General features: G+C 36.3%; 1 protein-coding gene across 1 annotated transcript in view; it reads right to left on the bottom strand.

Annotated features, from left to right (window-relative positions):
- The window catches only part of LOC122805850 (tumor necrosis factor ligand superfamily member 13-like), a gene marked incomplete at its 5' end in the record, with an annotated part of 136172 nt that overhangs the window by 67989 nt on the left and 44550 nt on the right, over positions 1–23633 (bottom strand). The window contains one exon of the mRNA XM_044076105.1: positions 23530–23577. Coding sequence (XP_043932040.1) covers positions 23530–23577 — 48 coding nt within the window. The remainder of the gene's footprint in view (positions 1–23529; positions 23578–23633) is intronic.

Below are 23633 nucleotides of genomic sequence, written 5' to 3'. Positions count from 1 at the left end.
CTATTTTATAGTTCACTTTGTCCTCTTTCTCACACCCTCTCCTTTGGTAAATCCACCATCAAAGCTTCCTTCAGGGTTTTCCGATTCTCAAGGTTTCTCCAACTCCTGCACCACCTCCTATGTTGCCAGTTTATAGATGACTACCAGAAATCTATTTGGGCCACCTACTTGTCACCATTTAAGTGGCCCATCACATTCATTTCTGTGTTGCATATTACCTTGCCAATTACTGTTTAGCACCCCATACCTCCTCATGGCCCTAGCAGTCTAATCTGGATCTTCTTCCCAATTATACACATCCTAATCAAAGTAATCTTCAAATATCACATAAATTCCCTTACATATCCACATTCTATCTTGTCCCTGAGTTATCTGCCTCTTTCTTCTTCCTATCTACCATATAGACTTCTTTCTTCCAATCTCTCTTAAACTCTCACTCATTGTCTCATGAAATGTCATAAGTAACCTCACAACCCTTTCTCAGTTTTGAAAGAAATGGTTCAGCCACCGTTTTCAAGTAAAGCACTATAAGACCACAGTTGGACTTTAATCTTACATAAAGCATGACAGAGACAACCAAGGTGGTCTAAGAGAGAAAACAAACATTCAGACGTGATTTAAGCAAGACAGAAATTGAGTATTTGGCACTTGTACCAGATAAACACTTGATTTTGTCTTTCAGTAATTCACAATGTTTCCTCTCCATACTTCTGTCAGAGAGCAGCATGCTTTTCTTAATTTAGTAAATTAATATGAAAAAATTGTGACAGAGTGTAAGACCAGAATAAAAACTGCTGAAGGAACACATTCCCACAGCAATGGAAATATTGGGAAGAAAATGCATGCTTTTCTCAAAAGACTTCATCAGATCTAAACATCTTGTCCACATTTGACTTACATTACTTTCAAGAAGAATGAGAAACAAAAGTACTTTTCAATACATATCAGTAATAAAGCTCATTCACAACAGTACAAAGGCATCTGAGTTGTCTTTCCACATAATATAGCCTAAATCTTAGAGTAAACCTAGCTATTACTGTACAACATAACTTTGGAGGCAATATGTATTTCCAGTCATCTCACTCATTTTAAAAGCAGTGTCAGTGGCACAACAGAACAGAAGGCTGTGGGCTATTTTCCCACTCCAGGTGATTGGACTGCTGACACTGCAGTGCAGTATTAGGGGGGTGCTGTACTCCTGAGTGTGTCATCCTTCAGATAAAATGCTAAAGCAAGGTCCTATCTCCTTAGGTTGGTGGTCACATAGGTGGATGCAAAAGATCACATGGCACCAATCAGCAAGAGTAGTGGGATCTTTATTTGAAACATTATTTACAATACCATTTGCCAACTTCCATATTTACATATTTACAATTTATACAGTGTACAATTTTCTGTTATTTTCTATTATTGACATACAATTATAAATATCTTACTTTTTCATTATTATGTTAAATTTCTATCTTCATTATCTGACATAAACTACCCCTTTGTATTACAGTTACACTCTTCAGGTAAAGTAACCATTTTACCACCAACCATCATTAAGTCCCCTACAAAAATGTGGTTACATTGGTTACAATGCCCACATTTATTCATATTTGGCATAGTCATCATGAGATCAGACAGGAGGCCCCGTGGATTATGATGTTTGCAGATGACATTGTGATATGTAGTGAGAGTAGGAACCAGGTTGAGGAGACCCTGGAGAGGTGGAGATATGCTTTAGAGAGGAGAGGAATGAAGGTCAGCAGGGCTAAAACAGAATATATGTGTGTAAATGAGAGGGAGGGTAGAGGAATGGTGAGGATGCAGGGAGTAGAGTTGGTAAAGGTGGATGAGTTTAAGTACTTGGGATCAACAGTTCAGAGTAATGGTGAGTGTGGAAGAGAGGTGAAGAAGAGTGTACAGGCAGGGTGGAATGGGTGGGGAAGAGTGTCAGGAGTGACTTGTCAATGACGGGTACCAGTAAGAGTGAAAGGGAAGGTCTACAAGAGGGTAGTGAGACCAGCTATGTTATATGGGTTGGAGACGGTGGCATTGACAAAAAGGCAGGAGTCAAAGCTGGATGTGGCAGAGTTAAAAATGTTAAGATTTGCACTGGGTCTGACTAGGATGGACAGGATTAGGAATCAGTATATTAGAGGGTCAGCTCAGGTTGGACAGTTTGGAGACAAAGCAAGAGAGGTGAGATTGCGTTTGTTTGGTCATGTGCTGAGGAGGGATACTGGGTATATTGGGAAAAGGATGCTAAGGATGGAGCTGCCAGGTAAGAGTAAATGAGAAAGGCCTAAGATAAGGTTTATGGATGTGGTGAGAGAGGACATGCAGGCGGTTGGTGTGAAAGAGCATGATGCAGAGGACAGGAAGAAATGGAAACAGATGATCTGCTGTGGCGACCCCTAACGGGAACAGCTGAAAGAAGATGATGATGATGATGATGATCAAAACAAATTCTTGTAAATTGTACTTCCTCCTAGAAACATAGAAACAGTTTTTAAAATTCTGGGGATGTACCTAAAATATCATCAATATATTGATCAAATTAAAAAAATATTCCAATTACTGGAAATAATCTTTTTGATATTATTATAGCCATGACAATATTTTAATAAAAGAGCTGATTTAAAACACATTCTTCCATTCTCAGTACGGATGGGTAAACTCTTTCCTCCAGAAACAACTAGTCCTCCACCCAACAAGGGTTTATATTTTTCATTCCTTTCATTTGCTACCTCATTCCTTATATCCATAACATCACATGAGGGTATATTCTCTTATGAAGCATTTTAGTTAAAATGTCACATTGTGTCTCAAAATCTTGTTCCCTGGAGACCATCCCAGCCAGCCTGATGAACTGTCCCTTTACTGAACTCTTTTTCTGCATAAAGGAATGTCAGCTACTGAAATGTAGAGAAGAGTTAGAAAATGTTAGCTTTCTATAGATGTATTTATTTATTTATTTTTATTTTATTTTACATTTGTTAACTGGGGGTGTCTGACTGAGCCAAAAAGGCCCTTTTTCAGCAGAGGCCCGGGGAGAAAAGCTCCACAAAGAAAAATTACAGACACATTTAGTTATTTAGACATGATCAGTATACACACAAATTACAAGAGACATGTTTTTACAGTGGTATGCAGCACATAAACAGTTACAGTGGAGAGAACAAACAAAAAATATTAATTTTAAAAATAAAGGTAATTAATCGATTTGTGGTGTACAGCTGAAATTTGGAACATAAGTAGACTACATACATAGTACACAGGTACAGTACATGCATTGTAGATTAGCCAGTATTTGTGAGTAAGACTGAAAACTATTGTCAAGTGCTCTAGATTTTGTATGTATGTGTTATCCGCTTTCACTAGCCTGGGGAGAAATCATGGCACTGCCAACTTTCCTTGAGATGTTGCCTGATGAGGTCTTTAAAGGAGGCTTTGGATGATGTGTTTTGAATGCTTGTAGGGACAGAGTTCCATTTTTTAACAACTGAACTACTACATAGTGCATCTCCAAAGCTATTGTAGCTGTTGGTGACTTCTAGTAGTAGTTTGCTTGATGATCTAAGAGGCATTTTGGCTGAGTGATGTTGTACTAGGTTTTTGAGGGCAAAAGAAGATAAACCACCTCTTCTAACTTTTTAATGGACACATCCAAATAATTAATATTACTATCATAAAATTGATGTGTGAATTTCAAAAATTCAGTTAGAAGAATTAATGCAATCAAATAATTCATTCAGTAAGTGTAATGGTTTGTTCCATAATAAAAAATATCATCCAAAAATGGACGTACATGCTCCATAAATTATTAAACCTAGAACTAAATAAGAATTTATTCTCCCTGGATAACATCACTAAGTTTACATAAACATGAGTGCATATAGCCTCCATGGCTACCTCATTATTCTGCTTAAGTGCACTCCTTCAAAATAAATGTAGTTGTTTTTTAATACCAACTCTATCTGGTCAACAATCAATTGCACTTCCCTGTTATTCAAAAAGTCAAAGGTGGCTACAACATCTGAGAAATAATATATCCCAATACCATGGGGTATTACTGAGAATAAATCCACCACATCTATAGTTACAAAAAAGTTACCTCATTTACCAGCTGAACATTCAATTTTCCCAAAAAGTCCCACAAGGCACTTACCAAATATGGGTATCTGTTAAATATGGTTTTAATTTTCTATCTATATAAGCAGCTGTAGGATAAGTGTTTGATCCTTGGGCTGAAACTATTGGCCTGAAAGGGGGTTTGGTAATGCTTTTATGAATATTAGGTATTCCAAAGATAGTCTGTATATATATATATATATATATATATATACATACATATCTATATATATATATATCTATATCTATCTATATATATATATATATATATATATATATATATATACATATCTATATCTATATATATATATATATATATATATATATATATATATATATATATATATATATATATATATATATATCTATATATATATATCTATCTATATATATATATATATATATATATATATATATATATATATATATATGGTCTTTCACACAACAAAAATTTAAATTTGTTAGGTGTAATAACATTCTGGGTTAATAAGTCTTCCAAAAATAAAGCACTCCTCTTGTAGGCCACCACCTCAATACTAGCATAAGAAACAGAACCATATGTACCAAAATCATACATGATTTTAAACATATTACTTGAATAATCAAATGAGTCCATAAAAAACAAGCATACACCCTTGTTATGCTTTATAACCCATATATTTTTATCAGAGACCAGTTGGTCCCAAACCACTTTTTCATCCCTAGACAGACTGTTAAATCTAGATTTATTATTATAATTATTATAGAATCTATATCCTTAATACACTACTGTTCAAATAAACAAATTAGAGGGTTTAGGGGTGATTGTATGAACTTTTTTCTTAACCTCAGAACTGTTATTCTCTGAAATCTTTTCATTCTTCATCAAGATAGAAAGGTTAAGTGCCCTAGTGAATAATTTCAACTCTGTTAAACAATCAACTAAATCAAATCAAATCCTATACTGGGAACAAAAGTTAAAGCTGTTTGAAACAATTTAAAATGTGTGTTGAAAATATTAATGTTGCTATAATTAAAAACATAAAAAACGTTAAACCCATCCTTATGTTGTAGCTTACCAGAAATTATATAAATTTGAAGTATTTATCTAATTTGCATTATCCATTTCCATTCTTTCTCTTTTACACTCATCCCTTTAAACTTTCTTTTTCAGTCTCTTACACCTTTGCCAATAAAATTCTTTTACCTTTCACTAATTTCAGATGTATATCTTTCTAATGACTTTTTTAGAACCTTCCTCTATATTATCTTCTGTTTCATTTTTATCTTTATCATTATCTTTATTTTATATTTATTGGTGCTGTTTCCTTTCTCCTTATACTGTCCTCACTTTTGTTTCCTCTTCACACTTTTCCCTAGATTACATCCATCCATAAATGCCCAATTTTGTTATATTTATAACATTTCAGTTCACACTTTTTCTATCATAACCTGCTCCCCTACAAAAATAACATTGCCTCTTATCACAGTTACTTATCAAATGATCATTTTTTCCATATTTTACAACAACACTGTTACCTTCTACATTTATCATACTAGGGATATGACCAACTTTTTTCTCCATTTTCAGTACAATATGACAGACCCATACAGTTCTTTTTCTTTTCATACTCTACCTAAAAAACTTTCCAGAACAGAAGCAGTCTCAAAAATAATGTCTCAAAATGTCTTTTTATGAATAAGAAAGAAACCTCTTACCTCATAAGCCTTCACTCCCTATGGGACCATAAAATTATCCCAAATGTCATATCTGTCAATTTCTTTTTCTTCTGTGTTCTGATTTCTTGCTATGAATTTCCTTTAATTTTTGAAATATCCTTTCCTCTTTTCATCTCTTATCACTTTCAGTGTAGTTACTTTTACAGTCTCAGCACATGATTTCTTTTTCTGGTAATCTTCCTTTAAAATGGCTTCCAAAACAGCTCCTCAGAATACTGTAGACCTTCAAAAACTGCATCAGTATTTGCCTTTATGCTAACTACCATCTTGAATCTCCTTGACTGCTGTTATCCCAGCTGCCACTGTGTTCAGACTGGAACAAGCACTCTCCTGACAAGTAGGACTCCTTTATTATATACAGCTATATACAAATTTACATGTTTGCATATTTACAAAAATTTACACTAGGTCTACATTCCTCCTTTACTTACAACTTTTGGTTTTACATTTGTATAGACCCCCACTCCTTTTTCCACAGCCACCACTTATTTTTTCATATTAGGTATTACCCAGTTTCCATTAAACATAATCTCATTCATTCTTTCATTCTATATTATCCATGCAATACATTTTTAAACAAAATGCTGACATATTCCTTACTAATTTTTTCATGACATCCATATTCAATTATACTCATATTTATCTGTTTATAATTTTGTATTTCTTTCAAAATATTCTTCTCTATTGTTTTCTGCATAATTTCTTTACTCTTTTATATGTTAAAAAACATGTTCTACAGTTTCTAATTGACCACAAAATATACATATCCATTCATTGACTTTTATAAGGCATATTTCATTTTACCAGCAATCTATTAATTTGCAATTTCCATAAAAAATGACATTCCACATTGTTCACACACAATTTATTTCTTTGTTTTATAGCTTTTAGTTTTTCTTCTGACAAATGCCTCCATGGATCCACATAGTAATTTTTCATCATTATGTTTTTGCACCATAATTTCCTATTTTCTTCTACCTCTTCTATACTTAACTTCCATATATTACTTTTTTCTTGATACATATTGATTTCATTTCTCCAATATCTCTTTTTCTCAATTTTATTACATTCCATTCCCTTTCATATTTTTCAACAGACCCAAATCCCCATCTTCAATATCCATATGTAATACTCTTCTTTTAACTGGGTTAACCTAGATTTATTTATTTATATATTTATTTTACATTTGTTGACCGGGCTAGTCTAGCTGGACATGTATCCGTTTTCAGTAGAGGCCCGGGGAAAAAAGCTCCAATACAAGCAATAAACAATAATTCAACACATAAAAACACTAATATGAATAAAAAAGTAGAAAGGTAGACTTGTTTAGAAACACAAGAAATTACAAAAAGTAGACAATTAAAATAAATTTAAAAGTAATGCATCATGCTGCAGTTAGCCTAATAAAAAAAACAGAGGCAAAAACACAAGATGAAATTGCAAGGGGGAGGAAAACAAATATAAGGTGGAGCCTATTTCTAAAATATAACTCTCAGAAATTGAAAGTGTTATTTAGGAGCTCAGTCAGAGGAGGGGGCTGAAAGTTAGGAGTAAGGAGATGTGATTTCAGTCGGGGTTAGAACAAGGACACAGCCATTGAGTTTTAAGATGTTCTTTGATATGTTTTTTGAAAATAGAGGTAGAGTCTTGATTAGCTATTTCATGAGGGAGTTGATTCCAGGTTTTACCAATGGAATTAGAAAATAATGAGTCCCCAGCTTTATTGTACGATTTAGTCAGTGATACTAGGAGTTTATTGGCAGAGCAAAGTGTGGCTAGGTTTTTATAAGGTGAAATCAGTTTTGTAAGGCTAGGGGTATCATCAGGGTAGTAAAGAGTCTTATGAATGATGAGTAATTGTTGATAGAGTAATTGGTTCTTTAGCTCTAACCAATCTAGTTGTTTGAGGTTGAGACAATGGTGAGTTCTGAGGGGAGTAGTAGTAATGAATCTAGCTATACTATTGTAACAGGTCGAGAGTTTGGTAATGTTGGTTTTAGATAAGTTAGTATATATAGCAGAGGCATAGAAAAGGGTGGAGATGAGGTGGGTCTGGGCAATGGTTTTTCTAGCTGCTGGGGTAAGGAAGGGTTTGATTCTGTAGAGAGTACCAATTTTTTTGTTAACAGCTTTAATGGTGGTGTTAATATGGTCATCAAAATTAAGCCGGTTGTCAATAGTTACACCTAATAGTTGCGTGGTCATATCAGGGGTAATACTGGTAGCATTATTAGAGGAGATAGAGAAGAATGGTATGGGAGATTTGTGAGTAGGAGTAAAGAGAAGAAGTTTTGTTTTTTGGGGGTTAAGGAGGAGGCAGTGTTGCATAAACCATTTTTCTACATTTTGGAAAACTGTTTGGATGAGGGACTGGAGGGAGGCAACATTTTTAGCAGTGCAGATTAAAGTTGAGTCATCAGCATATTGAATGCAGGTGGCTTGTGGTATATTCCAGTGTAGGTCATTGATAAATAATGAAAAAAGGAGGGGACCTAAGATTGAGCCTTGTGGAACCCCAATATTTACTGGGAGTAAGGAAGATAGGTTGTTGTCCCAAAGCACTGCTTGTTCCCTGTTTTAGAGATAACTCCTAAACCACTGCAGTGCATGAGAGCCAAGAGAATAGAGATTAAGTTTGTCTAGAAGTATATCATGCTTAACCATATCAAAGGCTTTTGACAGGTCTATGAATAGTGCTGAGGAGAAAACATTATTGTTCCGATTATTATTTATGGAGTCAGAGAAGGAGAGGAGGGCAGTTGTAGTGCTGTGGAAAGGTCTGAAGCCATGTTGACAGTTGGCTAGAAGTTTATTTTGTAGAAGGTAGTGAAGAATTTGTTTGTGCATGCATCTTTCCATTATCTTAGCTAATGGGGAGAGTAAGGCAATAGGGTGAAAGTTAATAGAAGAGCCCCCTTTATGTAGAGGAATTATATGAGATATTTTCCATAAGGTGGGGATTTTTCCTTCAGAGATGGTCCTGTTAATAAGTATGGATATGGGGTAGTCTATAGCTTTTGCAGCAATTTGTAGGTATTCAGACAGGAGTTGGTCAGCAGATGGGGTACAAGGTTTAAGTTTTTTGAGAAGCTTATAAATAAGAGATGTAGCGACAGGTTGAATATGAAAGGCATTAGATGAGGTAATAGAGGTATTTGGTAAGGAAGCAGTAGATGTGGGTAATGAATTAGCTAGGGTTTGAATGGCTTCTGTAAAATACTTATTGAAGGCATTTGGGATCTGGGTAGAATTGTTGGGGTTAAAGCCTGAAGGGGTAGGAGTAGTTGAATGTCCTGGTTTAAGAAGTTTATTGATACCTGATCAGAATTTTTGAGGGGTTTTTTGACTGGTTTGTTGAAGGTGAAGATAAAATTCCTTTTTGTCTCTAAGAGTATCTTTTTTGGTGGCATTTCTTAATTGTTTAAAGAGTAGATGATCAGATATACATTTGGTAGCTCTCCATTTAGCCCAAATCTTATTTCTAAGGATCATTTTTTCTTTCTTTTGCTTAGTTAGCCATGGGGCAGATTTGGATCTTATCCTAGTAGAGCAAGTAGGAGCATGATAGTCAAGGATTTGTAGAAAGTTGGTGTTAAAGTAGGTCACTGCTTCATTAGGTTCAAGGTGAGTCAATGGAGACCAGTCGCATGCTTGTAATTCAGTTAGGAAATTATCAGGGTTAAAGAATCTTTTTGAGCGGGATGTTTTGAGTTTATGAGTAGCTGGAATATTCAATTTTTGTCTAATGACATATGTAAGCATATGATCACTAATATTATCAGGAAGGGTTCCTGGAGTGTAAATGCTAGGGTGGTTGTTAATAAGGATCCAGTCAAGAGTTGTTTCTTTCCTATTTGGTTTATGGATTCTAGTTGGAGTGGTTATTAATTGAGAGAACCCATAGAGATTAATATGGTTAGTAGGGTGCTGGGATGAACAGGTTATCCAGTCAATGTTGAAGTCACCAAGTATTATGGTTTCTTGGGGTAGTTGGTTAGAAACTGAACAAAGTAAGTTTTCTAGAATATGAATATTATTACCTGGGGAAGATACAAACAAATTAGATAGATAGATTTGTTGTTGTTAATTTGAAGTTTGGTTGATAATATTTCAGCTTTGGGGACTAGTAATGGAAGTTCATTATAGAGGCTAATTTGGAGATTAGATTTATAGATGATGGCTATACCACCACCTTTCTTCTTTATCCAGTCACATCTAAGTATGTTATAGCCAGGAGGGATAATTTCCTGGTCTTGAGTAGAGGATTTTAGCCAAGTTTCTGTAAGACATAGAATATCAAATGAGTGCAAGTCCAAGAGTGAATGGAGGTGGTGTATTTTGTTATTAATACTTCTAATATTAAGGTGAGCTATTAGAAGGGAGTTAGCTGCGTTAGAGCATGATGAAGGTATAGGTGAAGGATTATTATTTGGGTTAAATTTAGTCTTGGTAGAGGGACCAGGGTTAGGATGAACATCTCCGTGTAGGAGGAGGTCATGCTGGGAATAAAATAGGAATTTAACGATCTTAAGTGAGTTATTAAAATTCTTTTTGTTTAGGTAGAATGACACATGAGTTGTTCTGTGGTATTTGGTAGTAGATAGAGGAACAGGTTATGTTACTATGATTAAGGGTGCTGAAAAAAGAGGATGGTAAAGTTTGCTGGAGATGATGGTTTTGTTCATGTAAAGTGATGTTTTCAAAGAAGGTGATATAATAAGGTATGGATAGGGAGGCTAAAGTAGTGGTAAAGAGTAGGATATATATGTGAAGAGCTTTGAGTGTTGGAGACATGGTAGTGAGTAAGTCTCAGGTAAATGTAGCTTGTGAAAGATGGTCTGTTCAAGAGCAAGTTGATACGTGCCAACTCACTGAGTAGGGTTTTGTGGGAAACGAAAAAAAAGAAAAGGAAGTAGGAGATGGGCAGAGGTTGTAATTAACAGGTAGATACTGGAGAAATAGCAAGTACAAGGTGTGGTAAGGCAAGGTAAAAGGAGAAAAATAGGAGAGGAGGATGAAAGAGATTAAGTTAAGAAGGTGTTGAAAAAGATTGGGATATAGTAATAGAGTTGGTGGTTTGAGATGGGTGGAGCAAGAGGAGGGGAGTGAAAGAAAAAGAGATATCAGTCCAGGGGAGAGGCCTAGTCATATAAAGGATGGAGATAGGTTAAGTGAAATAGTGGGAGTGTCTTGCGAGGTATAAGTTAAGGACCCCTGGGGGTGGGTGGGAATTGGGGGTAGGGAGGGGAGCGTAGCGGGGCAGACACAAGTAAGGTGAGAGCAGCGAGAGCAGTGGGAGAAAAACAATCAGTAAGGTAGTAGTCAAGGGCAGGAGGCTGGATTAGAGAAGCCAGATAAGGGTAAGCTGAGGATAAGGGAAAAATAAAAGGATAAGAGAAATTGAAGAGAAACAATTTAGGGAGAAGATTTAGGGGAAGCTTAGAAGAAGTGGAGGTGGTGAAGGGGAGCTTAGTGGAGGACAGATAGGACTATGGGATATAGATCCACAAATATAGATGGGATATAGATCCACAAATAAATCTAAATATCAATATGATAAACTATTTTTCCAACTCTTTTGGTATCATATATACTCCAGCCATATAGGTTATTTTTCTCCCTATATAGAATTAATCAAATCTACTTTTTTCTTAAAAGATAATCTATACCTACTCTATAAAGCACACATTCCTTTTAATTCTTGTAAAATTTTCATCTATTGTTCCCTAACAATACACCAAATTCTATTCATAATACAGATATTTTCCTTGTTCTTAATTGAATTCCCTTTACCTTCTCCTCTGAACTAAATCCATCCTTTACTTTTTTTCTTTATTTGGTGTCATCCCCATTTCTTGTAAACTATTATTTACACATAAAATCACCTCTTCCATCATTTTACTGTCTTTAAAAACAAATATTGTAGCTTAGTGAGGACACCTCACTGTCTTTGGCCATAAGAATAATATCATCCACATAAGATATAATAACAGGATATTTTATACCATTATTCTGTGCATACTGTGCTTTCTCTTTTCTTCATTTGTAATTTTTACTAGCTAATTCCTTACTATTACAAATAAAATGCTACTCATCAGACAACCTTGTTTTACATCCCTATTAACGTTTTCTCTTCACCTAACCAACCATTTATCAAAATTCTTACTTTGTTATTCCTATACACTGATCTAATTACTTTCAGAATTTGTTTACTAAAATTATATCCTTCTCTTATTTTCTATAGCATGTTATGAGCTATCATATCAAATGCTTTATTTATATCTCCTTCCAAAAATTTCGCTTCATTACTTTTTTTATAACATCATCTAAGTCCATAATTATTATCTTCTAATACTTTATCTATCTTATTGTCATTCTTATTTGGATTCTGTTCATAAATATCTTACAATCAGTACTATGTAACACAACTGGTCTCTAATTATTCGTTTCATCCTTCTCTCCTTTCTTCCGAATAATTTCATAATTCCACTAGATATTTGTGTATAACAAATGTCATCATTTCACCAGTCGTTAAGTATACATACTAAGATTATTTTTGCAATTGCTCCATATTCTTCTACATTAAACAACCTATGTCATCTGAACCTGCTGCAGAACTAAGATTTACTTTCTTTATCACCAAACCTACTTCTGTTAGGGTGATCTGTTTATCTTTTGCAAATTCCTTAACTTTCGATTCATTTTCATTTTTCATTTCTCTTTTCTTTACTATCCTTTAACATATTCTAACACAATCTTCATAATACTTCCTTGTTGTTTTTCCACTTCCCCTTTTTATTTTTAATTTCATTCCTGATACTATTTTCTTCCTTTACCCTTTTATTTAATTTAAAATATTTCATTTTTTCTTTACAAAAATATTTTGTTTATACAACAAACTCTTATGTTTTTGCTTGATTCTATTTATATATTTCTTCATCTTTTCTGTAATATACTTTCTCATTTTTCTCTAAATGTTCTAATATCTTATTCTGCATTTCAATATATTCTTTTTTGTCTTATTTTTTGTTCCCATTGTAAATAATTATTTTTATATTTTCCATAAATGCCATCCACCATTCTAACCAGCTATTATAAAATGGTCTCATAGTTGCATGGTCTTTCCATAATCCCAATATATAATATTTTCATTTCTCACTCCACAATTTGTCATTTATTGTTTTAATTCCTTTTCCAACTTTTATATGCTCTTTATTTTCTTCTGTTTCTCTGCATATCGCCATATGATCTGAAAATCCTGTTTCCACTGCTTCTCTGATTATTTCTATGCTTTAAGAAACTAAAAAATAATCAATTTCTGTTTTAACATTTCTTTTCCTGTAGGTACTTGTATTTATATTCTCCGGGACTAGGTTTCCACACTTCATAACTTCTCTCATTTTTTTTCCGCATCTAACCTATCTTTTCTTATTTTTATTCCTTAAGTCACAATTAAAATTGCCAATTTCTATAATATCCATATTTAAAATTATATAATCCAATATGTTTTTAAACAGACTTTCTTTCTCTTTATATGTTACAGCTATACGTTTAAAACATCTATTCTCCCATCTTAGATCTACCTCTGATATTCGTCCTAATCGAACTAAAGTAAAATCCATTATTGAAATTGCTGTACTATATAGTACCACTATCCTTAAACAGGCTTCTCCTCCCAAATTCCAAATTATACCTCATCTCCATAAGTTTTCTGTTTGTATTCTTGCTTCCTTAGTTAAACCTATAACATCTTCTAAGGCCATAATACCATAATATGAACTTCACATTTTTTGCACTACTCCAATACACCTATTCTTCTTACTAAAACTTTTATATTTTTCACATTAAATTATGCAATTCTATGATTATTTGTTTCTCTTCTTCTTAATCGTTATGAAATTATATGTTTTTATCCATTTCCTTTCTTTTTTACTTTTAAGCCTAGTTTTTAAAATTTCCTTTTTCTATTTTTTACTCTTTTACCAATATAATGTTTCTTTTGAACTATTTTCCAGTCAATATCTCCTCCATCACTAAAGTCTGACTCCATTTCTAATTCACTTCCTCCCTTTCATTTTTGTCACCTATCTGCATTTTGTATATCATTGTGTTTCCTCTTCCCGTGGTAATTGTTCTTTATTTTTTTTACCTTCACTTACATCTTCCTCTATACCCATTTTCTTTTCTTTTTGTTCCTCCATACAATCTGCCCATAAATACCCTGTCTGTTTATATTTATAACATTCCATTTCACTTTTTTTGCATTATGTTCAAACTCCCCACATGCAAAAAAAATTCTTTTTATCACAATTACACAAAACATGTCCCTCTTTCCCACAAAACAAGAACGTTTTCATTTGCCCCCAACAATTTAAAACAGCTCTGTTTCCTTCAGCATTAATCATGCTCAGAATATGTACAATTCTATAATTTTCTATTTTCGAAATAACATTACAATCTCATCCCCCAATCTATAGTCCACTGTTATCTATTACTTTTGAAATGCCTTTAACTGCTTTACAAAAGTTCTTTAATAAGTATTTTTTACAGTTTCTCTTTCTGTTTCTGTTTGAAATTGTATAAGCACTTTCTTTTGCATTTCATGATAAAAAGTCTTAATTATATATTATTCCTTGGATGCATGTCTTTTCTTTTCTTTTACCATATTCCCTCAAAAAAGTCCTTAATCCTGTAGCAGTCTCAAAAATGTCACAATATGTGTCTTTTTTATAAAAATAAACACTCTTTTGCCTTGAGTTCTAAAAGCACAATCACTGTGTCCCATACTTCATACCTGCCCATCTCCTTCTCTTCTTTATTCTGTGTATGCACAACATACTTCTTTTTTTCTATTTCTTCCATCTTCTTACTCAGTCTTTTTCCTTCTCTCCTCTTCCTTGCTGATTCTGTGAACATTTTCTTGTGTATATCTTTCACCTCCTCCTTTTGGATCTTGTCCATAATCTCACCCAAGATAAATCTTTTCCAGTCTCTGGTTCATTCTCTTCCATCAAGTCCATCAATAAATCATCCTGCAACCCTACCAACTGGAAGATCATAAGGACAACTTCTTCTTGCAACCATTCCTCTCCTCTTGAACTATCAAACAGATTCATTTGGGATAACCCCTCAGTATCTTCCACAACTTCATCAACATTTTCTTTCTTTTTAAATACATCCTCCAAACTCTTTTCAAATGATCCCAAGGAGTTGGCATTCATCTTAACTCCTGTCTCACACGTTGCTATGTTGATGTTGTGCACCATTCTTCACTGCACTGGGAACAGAATGTGCACATGCACTCATCAAATCTATGGAACATGAGTGCCTTATCGAGTAAGGGGAAGTTCCCAAATGCCCTGGCCAAATTTCCGCTGGTAGTACAAATACTACCTTAGGATTCCCCTGAAAAGAAACCACCAATCTAGTGGGACTAGCCCTGTCAACAAATGATAAATAAATAAATAAACAGAATTTATAATTGGCCCTGTTTTACCTTCATGGATGCAACAAGTTGAAGTTTTAGAATCAAACTATGGATCTTGGAGAGTTGATGCACAGATTATAAAAGAAGCTACACTATGCAGACTAAGGTGATTATTCTGTGCTTATGCATTAGCAGAACATAATTGTTTATGGGTAATCACATAGCTGTCCATCCCAGTTGTACATCAGGTTGAGCAGTTACAAGTGACTTAGCAGAAAGACATACCCACATGTCTAAAGTTAAAAGAAAGAAGTTGTTAAATACATCGCTGTAAGGATAGACAAAGTTTCATTATTCCTGTTTCAGTAAAGAACCATACCCAACTGCATCACATTTCATTCACCTGCAAAGTTTTTCCTTATTAGATATGTTTGAATCAGTTGTGACCTACTCAAACTAAATATGAGTGCTACTGCAAAAAAAAACAAAAACATGGAATTCCAGCAGGGTAAGCATAAAACAGATTGTTTAATGAAACAGACCTGTTTAATGAAACAGACCTGCTAATTCCAATATGATCTCTCACACTCTGTAAATATTGTAAATAGCTTTTGACTTTTGACTTTAACTGTGTGAATTTGTTAAAATGTATCTGCACAATATTTTTCCACTTTGGGCAATATTGCTCATGCTTTGTATCATTTGATATGTATTTTTACTTGTACTTTTATTTTTATTGGACTGTTATCTTTACTGTAATCTGTTTCATGGAGCTTTTCTCCCCGGTCCTCCAGTGAAAATGGGCTCTCTGGATGCAGTGGACTTCCCAGGTAATCAAACTGGAAATAAATAAATAAATAATAAATAAACAATAATATAACAGTCTTGTAATAAAGTACATCTAAAAAATAATACAGAAGTCATGTAATAAAATAGATCTAAACAGTATGCATGGTTTCGTGTTGTTTCTCAATACAGTACACTCTTTCTTTCTGTTGTTAAATCCTCCTCCTCCTACTTCTGCTCCCAATTCGTTCCTCGACGTTCACTTTTTTCTTCTTTGCGCTGGCTCTTCTAGCCAATTTTTTATATTATGCATCAGCTCCATGTCATTTTTAACCCACCATAATCTTTTGTGACATTGACCTTGTTATCTATTCTTGCTATTACTTCTTGCACTATTTTTGGGGTACATTTTCATTCTATGACCCTTTTCCATTTTCAGGGATTTCTCCTCTATCTCTTCCCTTTGGAATTCCCCTTCTCCCACCTACCCAAAGAAGTGCATGAGTTGATATTTCCATTTTTGCAATCAACACCCTGTTTTCCTTCCCTGCTATGTCATTATCCAGCATTGTGCAGTCTGGTCTCCTCATCTTCTTTGTTATCCACCACCTTTCTCTCCACTTCTTTTTTAAGCTCATTTTGACATCCTTGTCAAATTCTTGTTTGCCATACAACCTGTCCTTCTTGGGGTCCATTACCACATTATAATCCCCCATGAACACCCTAAATGTCACCTCCCTGCATTAAGCTGACTGCCTGCAAAAGCTCTAAATCCTTCATCATTATCATTATTAGACCTGTAACCCCTTATCACTTTTGAGATTATCATTGTGCCTCTCATAAGTATCCACCTACCACTTCCTCTCTTAACCTTTTCTTCTACACTTAACCCCTAGTCATCTGCAAACCAGCACCACCTCTCTCTTTTCCCATCACAACTCCAAACTATTTCCAGTCTTCCACTCCTTAATTTCTTATCTTTCCTACTTTTAGTTTTCATATCTGGAATATCACACTCCAACAATTCCAGCAAAAATCCTAGCAGTGATCTTCTGCACTTGTGTTCTATTTCCCTTTCTTCCCATCTCCATCTTCTGTTTCACCCCCTACACCCTCCCTTTTCTTCACAAATTGGGGTCCCTTTTGCACAGCTAGTTTTATAGCACTGTTAGATACCACCAAATAAATCACCAGTGCCCTCATATCTGCCCACCACTGTTTCTGTAGGGCCCCCTGATACTAACAAAAAAAGCAGTAGTGCTCTTTCATCCACCTAATGTTTCTACAGTCACCACTGTACTTCAGGCTATCATCAGAATGTCCTGTAATTCCCATTCCTACCCACAGAACTCGTGTTTTAAGCTCTTACATTGACCAGTTCCCATTCATTTTTACCAGTTCTTCTGTCCCCTTTCTTTTCACCTGTTCTTCTTTTGCAGCACCAGCATGGCCCTCCCTACACCTTCCCTGCCCCCCCAACTTCAGTACATCATATCGCTTCCATTAATTACAAAGCCACACATTCTCCATAATCACACAAGAGTTAACCAGTCAATAATTCAGTATATCGACTGCTCAAATTGTGTTACATCAGTGTATTTTCAAGCCTGTCATTCCTCCTCCCATTCTCCTTTTATAGTTCTATATGTTGTCCCATAATTTACTTTCCAAATATTTCGGAGCTTATGTCATGTGAAAGGAAAGCATTTACAACATGAAACCTGTTATTATTCAGTTCATATCTCCTTGTAAAATCATACCTCTCCACAGTTATATCTCTCATTAGGTTCACAGGTAAGTACTAGGCTAGCTGCCTTTGGGGACCATTTTAAGCCTAGCTGTCAAGTGAACACATTAACCATTATGCCTACTCCCAAGCTAATGTTTGTGCATTTAACAGCTTTCTTTACTCTCTCTTCACGATAATAACCCAGCCACTCACCAGTAGAAACCCCACATCAAACATGTAATTAGTCCTTTGGCAAAAGAATTCAACATTCTTGGACACTCCCAAGAGATTAGTGTTCATGGGTTTCTCTACAGATGATGCCATGCAGTTATGTTTAGCAACCTGTCTCCAGCTATGCATGCATAAATGACACACATACCTTAATTAACTAATCCCCCCCCAACAACCCATCTTACCTCATGCCTCACTGCTCTTCTCAACATCACACCTCACATTTCAACATCCATTAGTCTTTCCTTCAATGTCTGTTGTGTCCAGTGCCCTATCCTGCTCCTCTCAACATGTTCAGCAAAACAGCAAACAAAATTCATGGAACACACTAGATTTTAGCAATACTGAATGCATTCTAGAGTAGCCATCCTTCCTTATCTTGTGTTTTCCAACAACCAGAGTTTTTTCTCTGTTTCTCTTGCCACACTTCATTTCCTTCATGTCTGCTTCCCTGCATTTCCCTGGCCCTTCACTCTGAGCCTCTATCTGCATCCATCTCTGTCCACCACTCTCTAGTATTTTCCTATACTTCCATATGCCTGCCTTGAAGGCAGTTCAGTGGAGCCACATCTGACCTCTAGGTATTGTCTTAAAGCAGGGAATGATCTCTGTGATAAGTTATCTATTCCACCCAACAAGCACTAGTTTGCATTTCCTGTGTAAGCTGCTGGGACTTCCCTTTCTTCAAAGCCCAGACTCTCTCTCTCTCTCTCTCTCTCTCTCTCACAGAGAGGGTTTGGTATAATGATTAAGATCTTCACCTCATACCCACAAGGTATACAATTTGCTTCTGACCTTGGGCTGTTGGTTAGGCTTAAAATTGTCCTTCAATACATTCCCCAGTGGTGGTCTCTAACAAACCCTTACTCTTACCTGCTGACTTCAGGCTGTCCCACCACCCCATTTCTATGTTGCTCAGCTACATTCCCACCACCTGCATCTCTACTGTATGAAACTCTTCTGCTGTCTTGCATGAAAATGATCACATTATTCTAAATTAGTTTGATTTAATCTGCTATCAGTTAGAGTGAATTGCTGCCTTTCCTGTACAGCCTATATCCTCTGCACATGTATCTCTCTCATGCCCTTTAATCTATAGCTCCATCACCTTGGCAGACTTGTATTAAAGTCACTGAGTAGCCACATGGCTACACATCCTGCATCATGAAAGCCTGGGTCCTGGGGTAGCCACTCCATCCAGTGTGCACATTTGTGATAGTCTTCCAGGTAGCAGGTTAAAATGGGCTTCTAAAACCTCTTCCATATGTCTACCTTCCTCCACCTGTGGCAGCCATAATAATATTATGATCCATCATCTAGACTGATTCTCTGTATCAGTTACCATGTTCTCTAACCCTCCCACCTCCAGCAGCAGTTCCTTTATTAGCTGGGCTTGTTTCACAACTCTGTCTTCCTGCACTTACATGCACTTGTGGCTTTACCTAGCTGCAGCCTTCAGGGAGCCTAGATCAGGGTTAATCATCTCACATCCCTCTCACAATCAGGCCAGATCTCCCATCATACCCACCACAATAAAAAGGACCCTGTCTTGCTTTCATTCTGCATTTACAGTTATCTGACATGCCTTGTTTATAGCCTCAAACATGATTTCTTAGGTTTTGAAACAGTTACCAGCATTACTATCACTTTGCACTAGCTCCTTTTCATGGTCCTGAGAAGTAGTCATTTTAATAAGATGTCAGAATTCATTAGTACTCCCATAAAAATAGTTCTATTTTTAAAAAGTATTGGAGAGTAGACTCCTTCTTTTCTGACATCCTAGTTCCTCATTTAAGCTTTTGTTATAAAACAAATTTAGATACGCAATTCTGCAAAGCCTTTTAAAATCAGAATAGTGGTGACGTGTAATGGTGGAGCAATTGCTTTCATAATAAGTCTACTCCAAGTGCCCAAGTTTCAGGTACTCAAAGAACACTGTCTTGCAGCAAGGAAGTCGGGCATCATGTAGCTCGTATGCGCTACTGTTTGTGCTCAAACACAACTACGTGTTCGGCTGAGGTTTGCCAGCCCTGTAGAGAGTGTGGATCTGCTGCACCTTACCCCAAGCATAGTGGCCAAGTCTGAGCAACGTAAGTGTGGTAGCATGGAGAAGAATGGGGTGGGAGTGTTGTTTAGGGTTTCAAACAGTTGTTGAAAGTGGAGGCTGGGTTTTGGGAGGGGGAGGATGTTTAGGGTTAGGGAACAGGAGAGGAGCTCAGGGTTAGGGAGTGATTGGTGAATTTAGCTTTAGAAAGTAAGGTGGAAGTTTTAGGTTTAGGGAAAGAAAAGGGAATTTAGAGTTAGAGAGTATTTGGGATTTCAGGGTTAGGGAGTGGGAAGGGGGTTCTAAGTTAGGGAGCAAGAAGAGAGTTTAGGATTAGGGAGTCAGAGTTAAGTTTTAGAGTTAGGGCATATCTGAGTGTACTTCAGCTTTTGGAAGAAGGGAGTGGAGTCTTAGGATTGGGGAGTGGTCAGGGACTTAGGGTTAGGGAGTGGTAGGGAAGTGCTGTGGCTAGGTACTGGGTGGGAGTTTTAGGGTTAGAGTTAGGGTTATACAGTTCACTAAGACTGGGTAGTGGGAGGATTAGGTAATTAACTAGGATCAAGCTACTGGGAGTTAGGGCACTTGTAGGTAATTAACTAGGATCAAGCAACTGGAAGTTAAGGCACTTGTAGGTAATTAACTAGGATCAAGCTACTGGGAGTTAGGGTACTTGTAGGTAATTAACTAGGGTCAAGCTACTGGGAGTTAGGGCACTGGCCATTTAGAGTAAATGGCATTCAGTAAGTGTGTCCCAAGCAACATGCAGACAAGCACTTATAGTAGAGCCCATCATAACATGTAAAGGCTGCACATTTACACCAATGAACATATATGAACACACTTAGGTTACATCACACTAGGAGAAGTTACATTAACAGCCATCAGTAAAACCTCTACCACAGTTATTCATTGCTAACCAACTGTTGGATTCTCTATTTGGTATCCAGCATTGGGTCCCTAATATTTTATATGTGTCCTCTATCACCATTAAACTTCCAGATGCACCATAATGGTTGCTGACACTGAATGAATCTATAAGCCACATCAGCTAGGAGGTGGTGGCAAGATGATGGAGCTACCTGTCTTGGCTGCTTAGAGAGAGAGACTGAGTGCCATCAGAGGGAACAACTACATAACTATAGCTGCACCTCAGACATCTATACATGCCAGAATCACCAAAGATGAATAAAAGTCTTCATCACCAGAGGAAGCCCCACAGCACAAGAAGACTTGTACTCCTCCAGGATAAGACACCTGATACTCATTCCCAGTACCACCTTCCCAATGCCCTAAGTGGCACAAGGCACTATGTATATGGCAGTAAGGCTTATTGCCCCATTGCAGAGTTTGCTTCATCAGCACAAACAGCTGCTCAGAAAATTCTAAATGGCTGCATGCAGTTCTGTGGTCAACCTATCTCTGCCTTTTAAAATAAAGGACTGCAGCTACACTTAGCTATTAGAAGCTCTAGTAGACACTGTTGTAACTGCTTAGCATTTGAGAAATGAGTTTCCTGAAAAAGAACAGTGCAGAAGTGTTGACTGTGTGCTCACCTGATACATAACTGGGTCAGTACATAAAGAAGTCTAGTTCTGCAGTCTAGTGGGAGAGCTATGTATTGCTATAGTCTGGTGTTTTCCAGAAAATCTGTAGTGGAAAAGTCTCCTGTGTTCTGCATGGGTTGCACTAATTCATTTTCATGATGTTTGTGGGTCACTTTGTCTCAACCCTACAACCTGAATCATTAAAATATGCATTTTTTTTTTTACTTCATAAAATAACATAATCTACTACTACCTTGGCCAAACAGTAGACCAGATAATTTCTATCCATTTCTGAGATCCCAACTATGGCCCTCTTTGCTGAGAAACATTCAATGACATCACACCCGGGTCACTCCTGTCACATGCAAACAGCTGTTACTGGTTCTAGAAGTAGGTAGCTCTCTGAACTTTGTACCTACTGCTGCACGTATACAGCTTGCATGTGTTTTTAGTTATTGTACCACAGGCTAACATTTGTCAAAAGTGATAGGAAAGGTGGCAGAAAAGATCAAAATGAACACGTTTTAACATTCTCATTGTACTGTATAATGTGCCTGCCTGATAACAGTACCTCTGATCTCTTACATATAAAATGATCTCACAGGCCTGAGAGCTGTATTGTTTCTTATTTGCTTTAGAGATGATTTTCTTTCCACAGACAGGTAAACTGGTTTCTCAGGAGGTTTCATAATACAACAATTTAAACAAGTATCTTCCAAATTAGTGTTCAGATGAATGAAATACACATCTTCATTGCTGCACTTTCATGCCCACCTGCTCCGAGTTGCTGTACCAGACATAAAGCAGTGCTGCCCCCTCCCCCACCCCGAAGCACACATGAACACAGTGCCTGATTGATGAAAATGCAACAGCTGGCACCAGAAGCCTCCATCCCCAGGTCTCTTGTCACAGCATGGTGGAACAAGTTCATGGAAAATGCTCAATATTCAGAATCAGGCTGCTTTTTCTTACATCCGGGTGGACATTGTTTTGTAATGTTAAATTACAGAATGCACTATAATGAATATAGGAATCAGTGCTGCTGCCATTGGGCACTGAATGCACTGCAGCCGAGCATTCAATCACTGAGAGCCTAGCCTTGCCATGTACCAGTACATTCAGACACAGAATTGTAGTGAAACCAGTAAAGACCAGAAGAGCTACAGGTGGTAAAAGCTACCGAATACATTGCATTTACACTGCAATGTACTGATCTGACTATATTTGCTGTCACTGACTGACTTGTCAAAAGCGAATAAGTAGCAGTTAAGCTGCTTATTTATATTTCTTTGGTAAAGTAAAATAAAAAAATGTGTTCTGGAAAGGATTATGTCCCAGTGGAGCTCCACACTCCTGCAACTTAATATGATCTCCTATGAGGTCATATAATAGGAAAGGGGAATTTTGGACAGGAAAGTGAGAATAGTGGCTACACTTTCTCTCTGCCAGTGCTACTCTCACCCCCCCCCTCTGCCACACATACACAGGCAAACCCACCTAAACACTAGCGTCCCATATAATGTAACCAGTGGCTGGAGTGGTTTTCTGTCTCATCCATGGCTGGACATTGACTGAAGAAATGCAGTAAAGCATTTGTGTACCTCTGCATATTCACCTGAGCTTGGTCAGTACCTGTACATCCATGAAAATAAACATCTGTCTGATTTCCTTGACATGCTCATCCATATTCACACAGAAAGAGCTTTGTGTTTCTGATGATACTGTTTTGTTTCTAGTTATTAGATTCAGATAATACTTTGTTGTTTCAGAAAATGTCATTAAAACCAAACAACAGATTCAGTTTGATATATTCAGTTATTCCAACAGATGTTTAGATGCTTTGTGTTTATTTGGAGGCATTGTAAATGACAGACTGGTATTTGTTTCACTGCGTGTTATTACTCCTGGAAACGTAGTATTTTGGTCTTACCATTTGTTGAATATGCAGCTGGAATCAGATGAAGTATGGGAGGTTTTCCTAGAAGCAAAACAGAAAAGAGAAAGTATACTGCAGACTCAAAGCACAATAAAGGA

The sequence above is a fragment of the Protopterus annectens genome, chromosome 7.part0 (genome assembly GCF_019279795.1).
Source record: "Protopterus annectens isolate FY-2018-M chromosome 7.part0, PAN1.0, whole genome shotgun sequence".
Lineage (NCBI taxonomy): Eukaryota > Metazoa > Chordata > Ceratodontiformes > Protopteridae > Protopterus > Protopterus annectens.
This window is presented reverse-complemented; position numbering and strand designations above follow the sequence as displayed.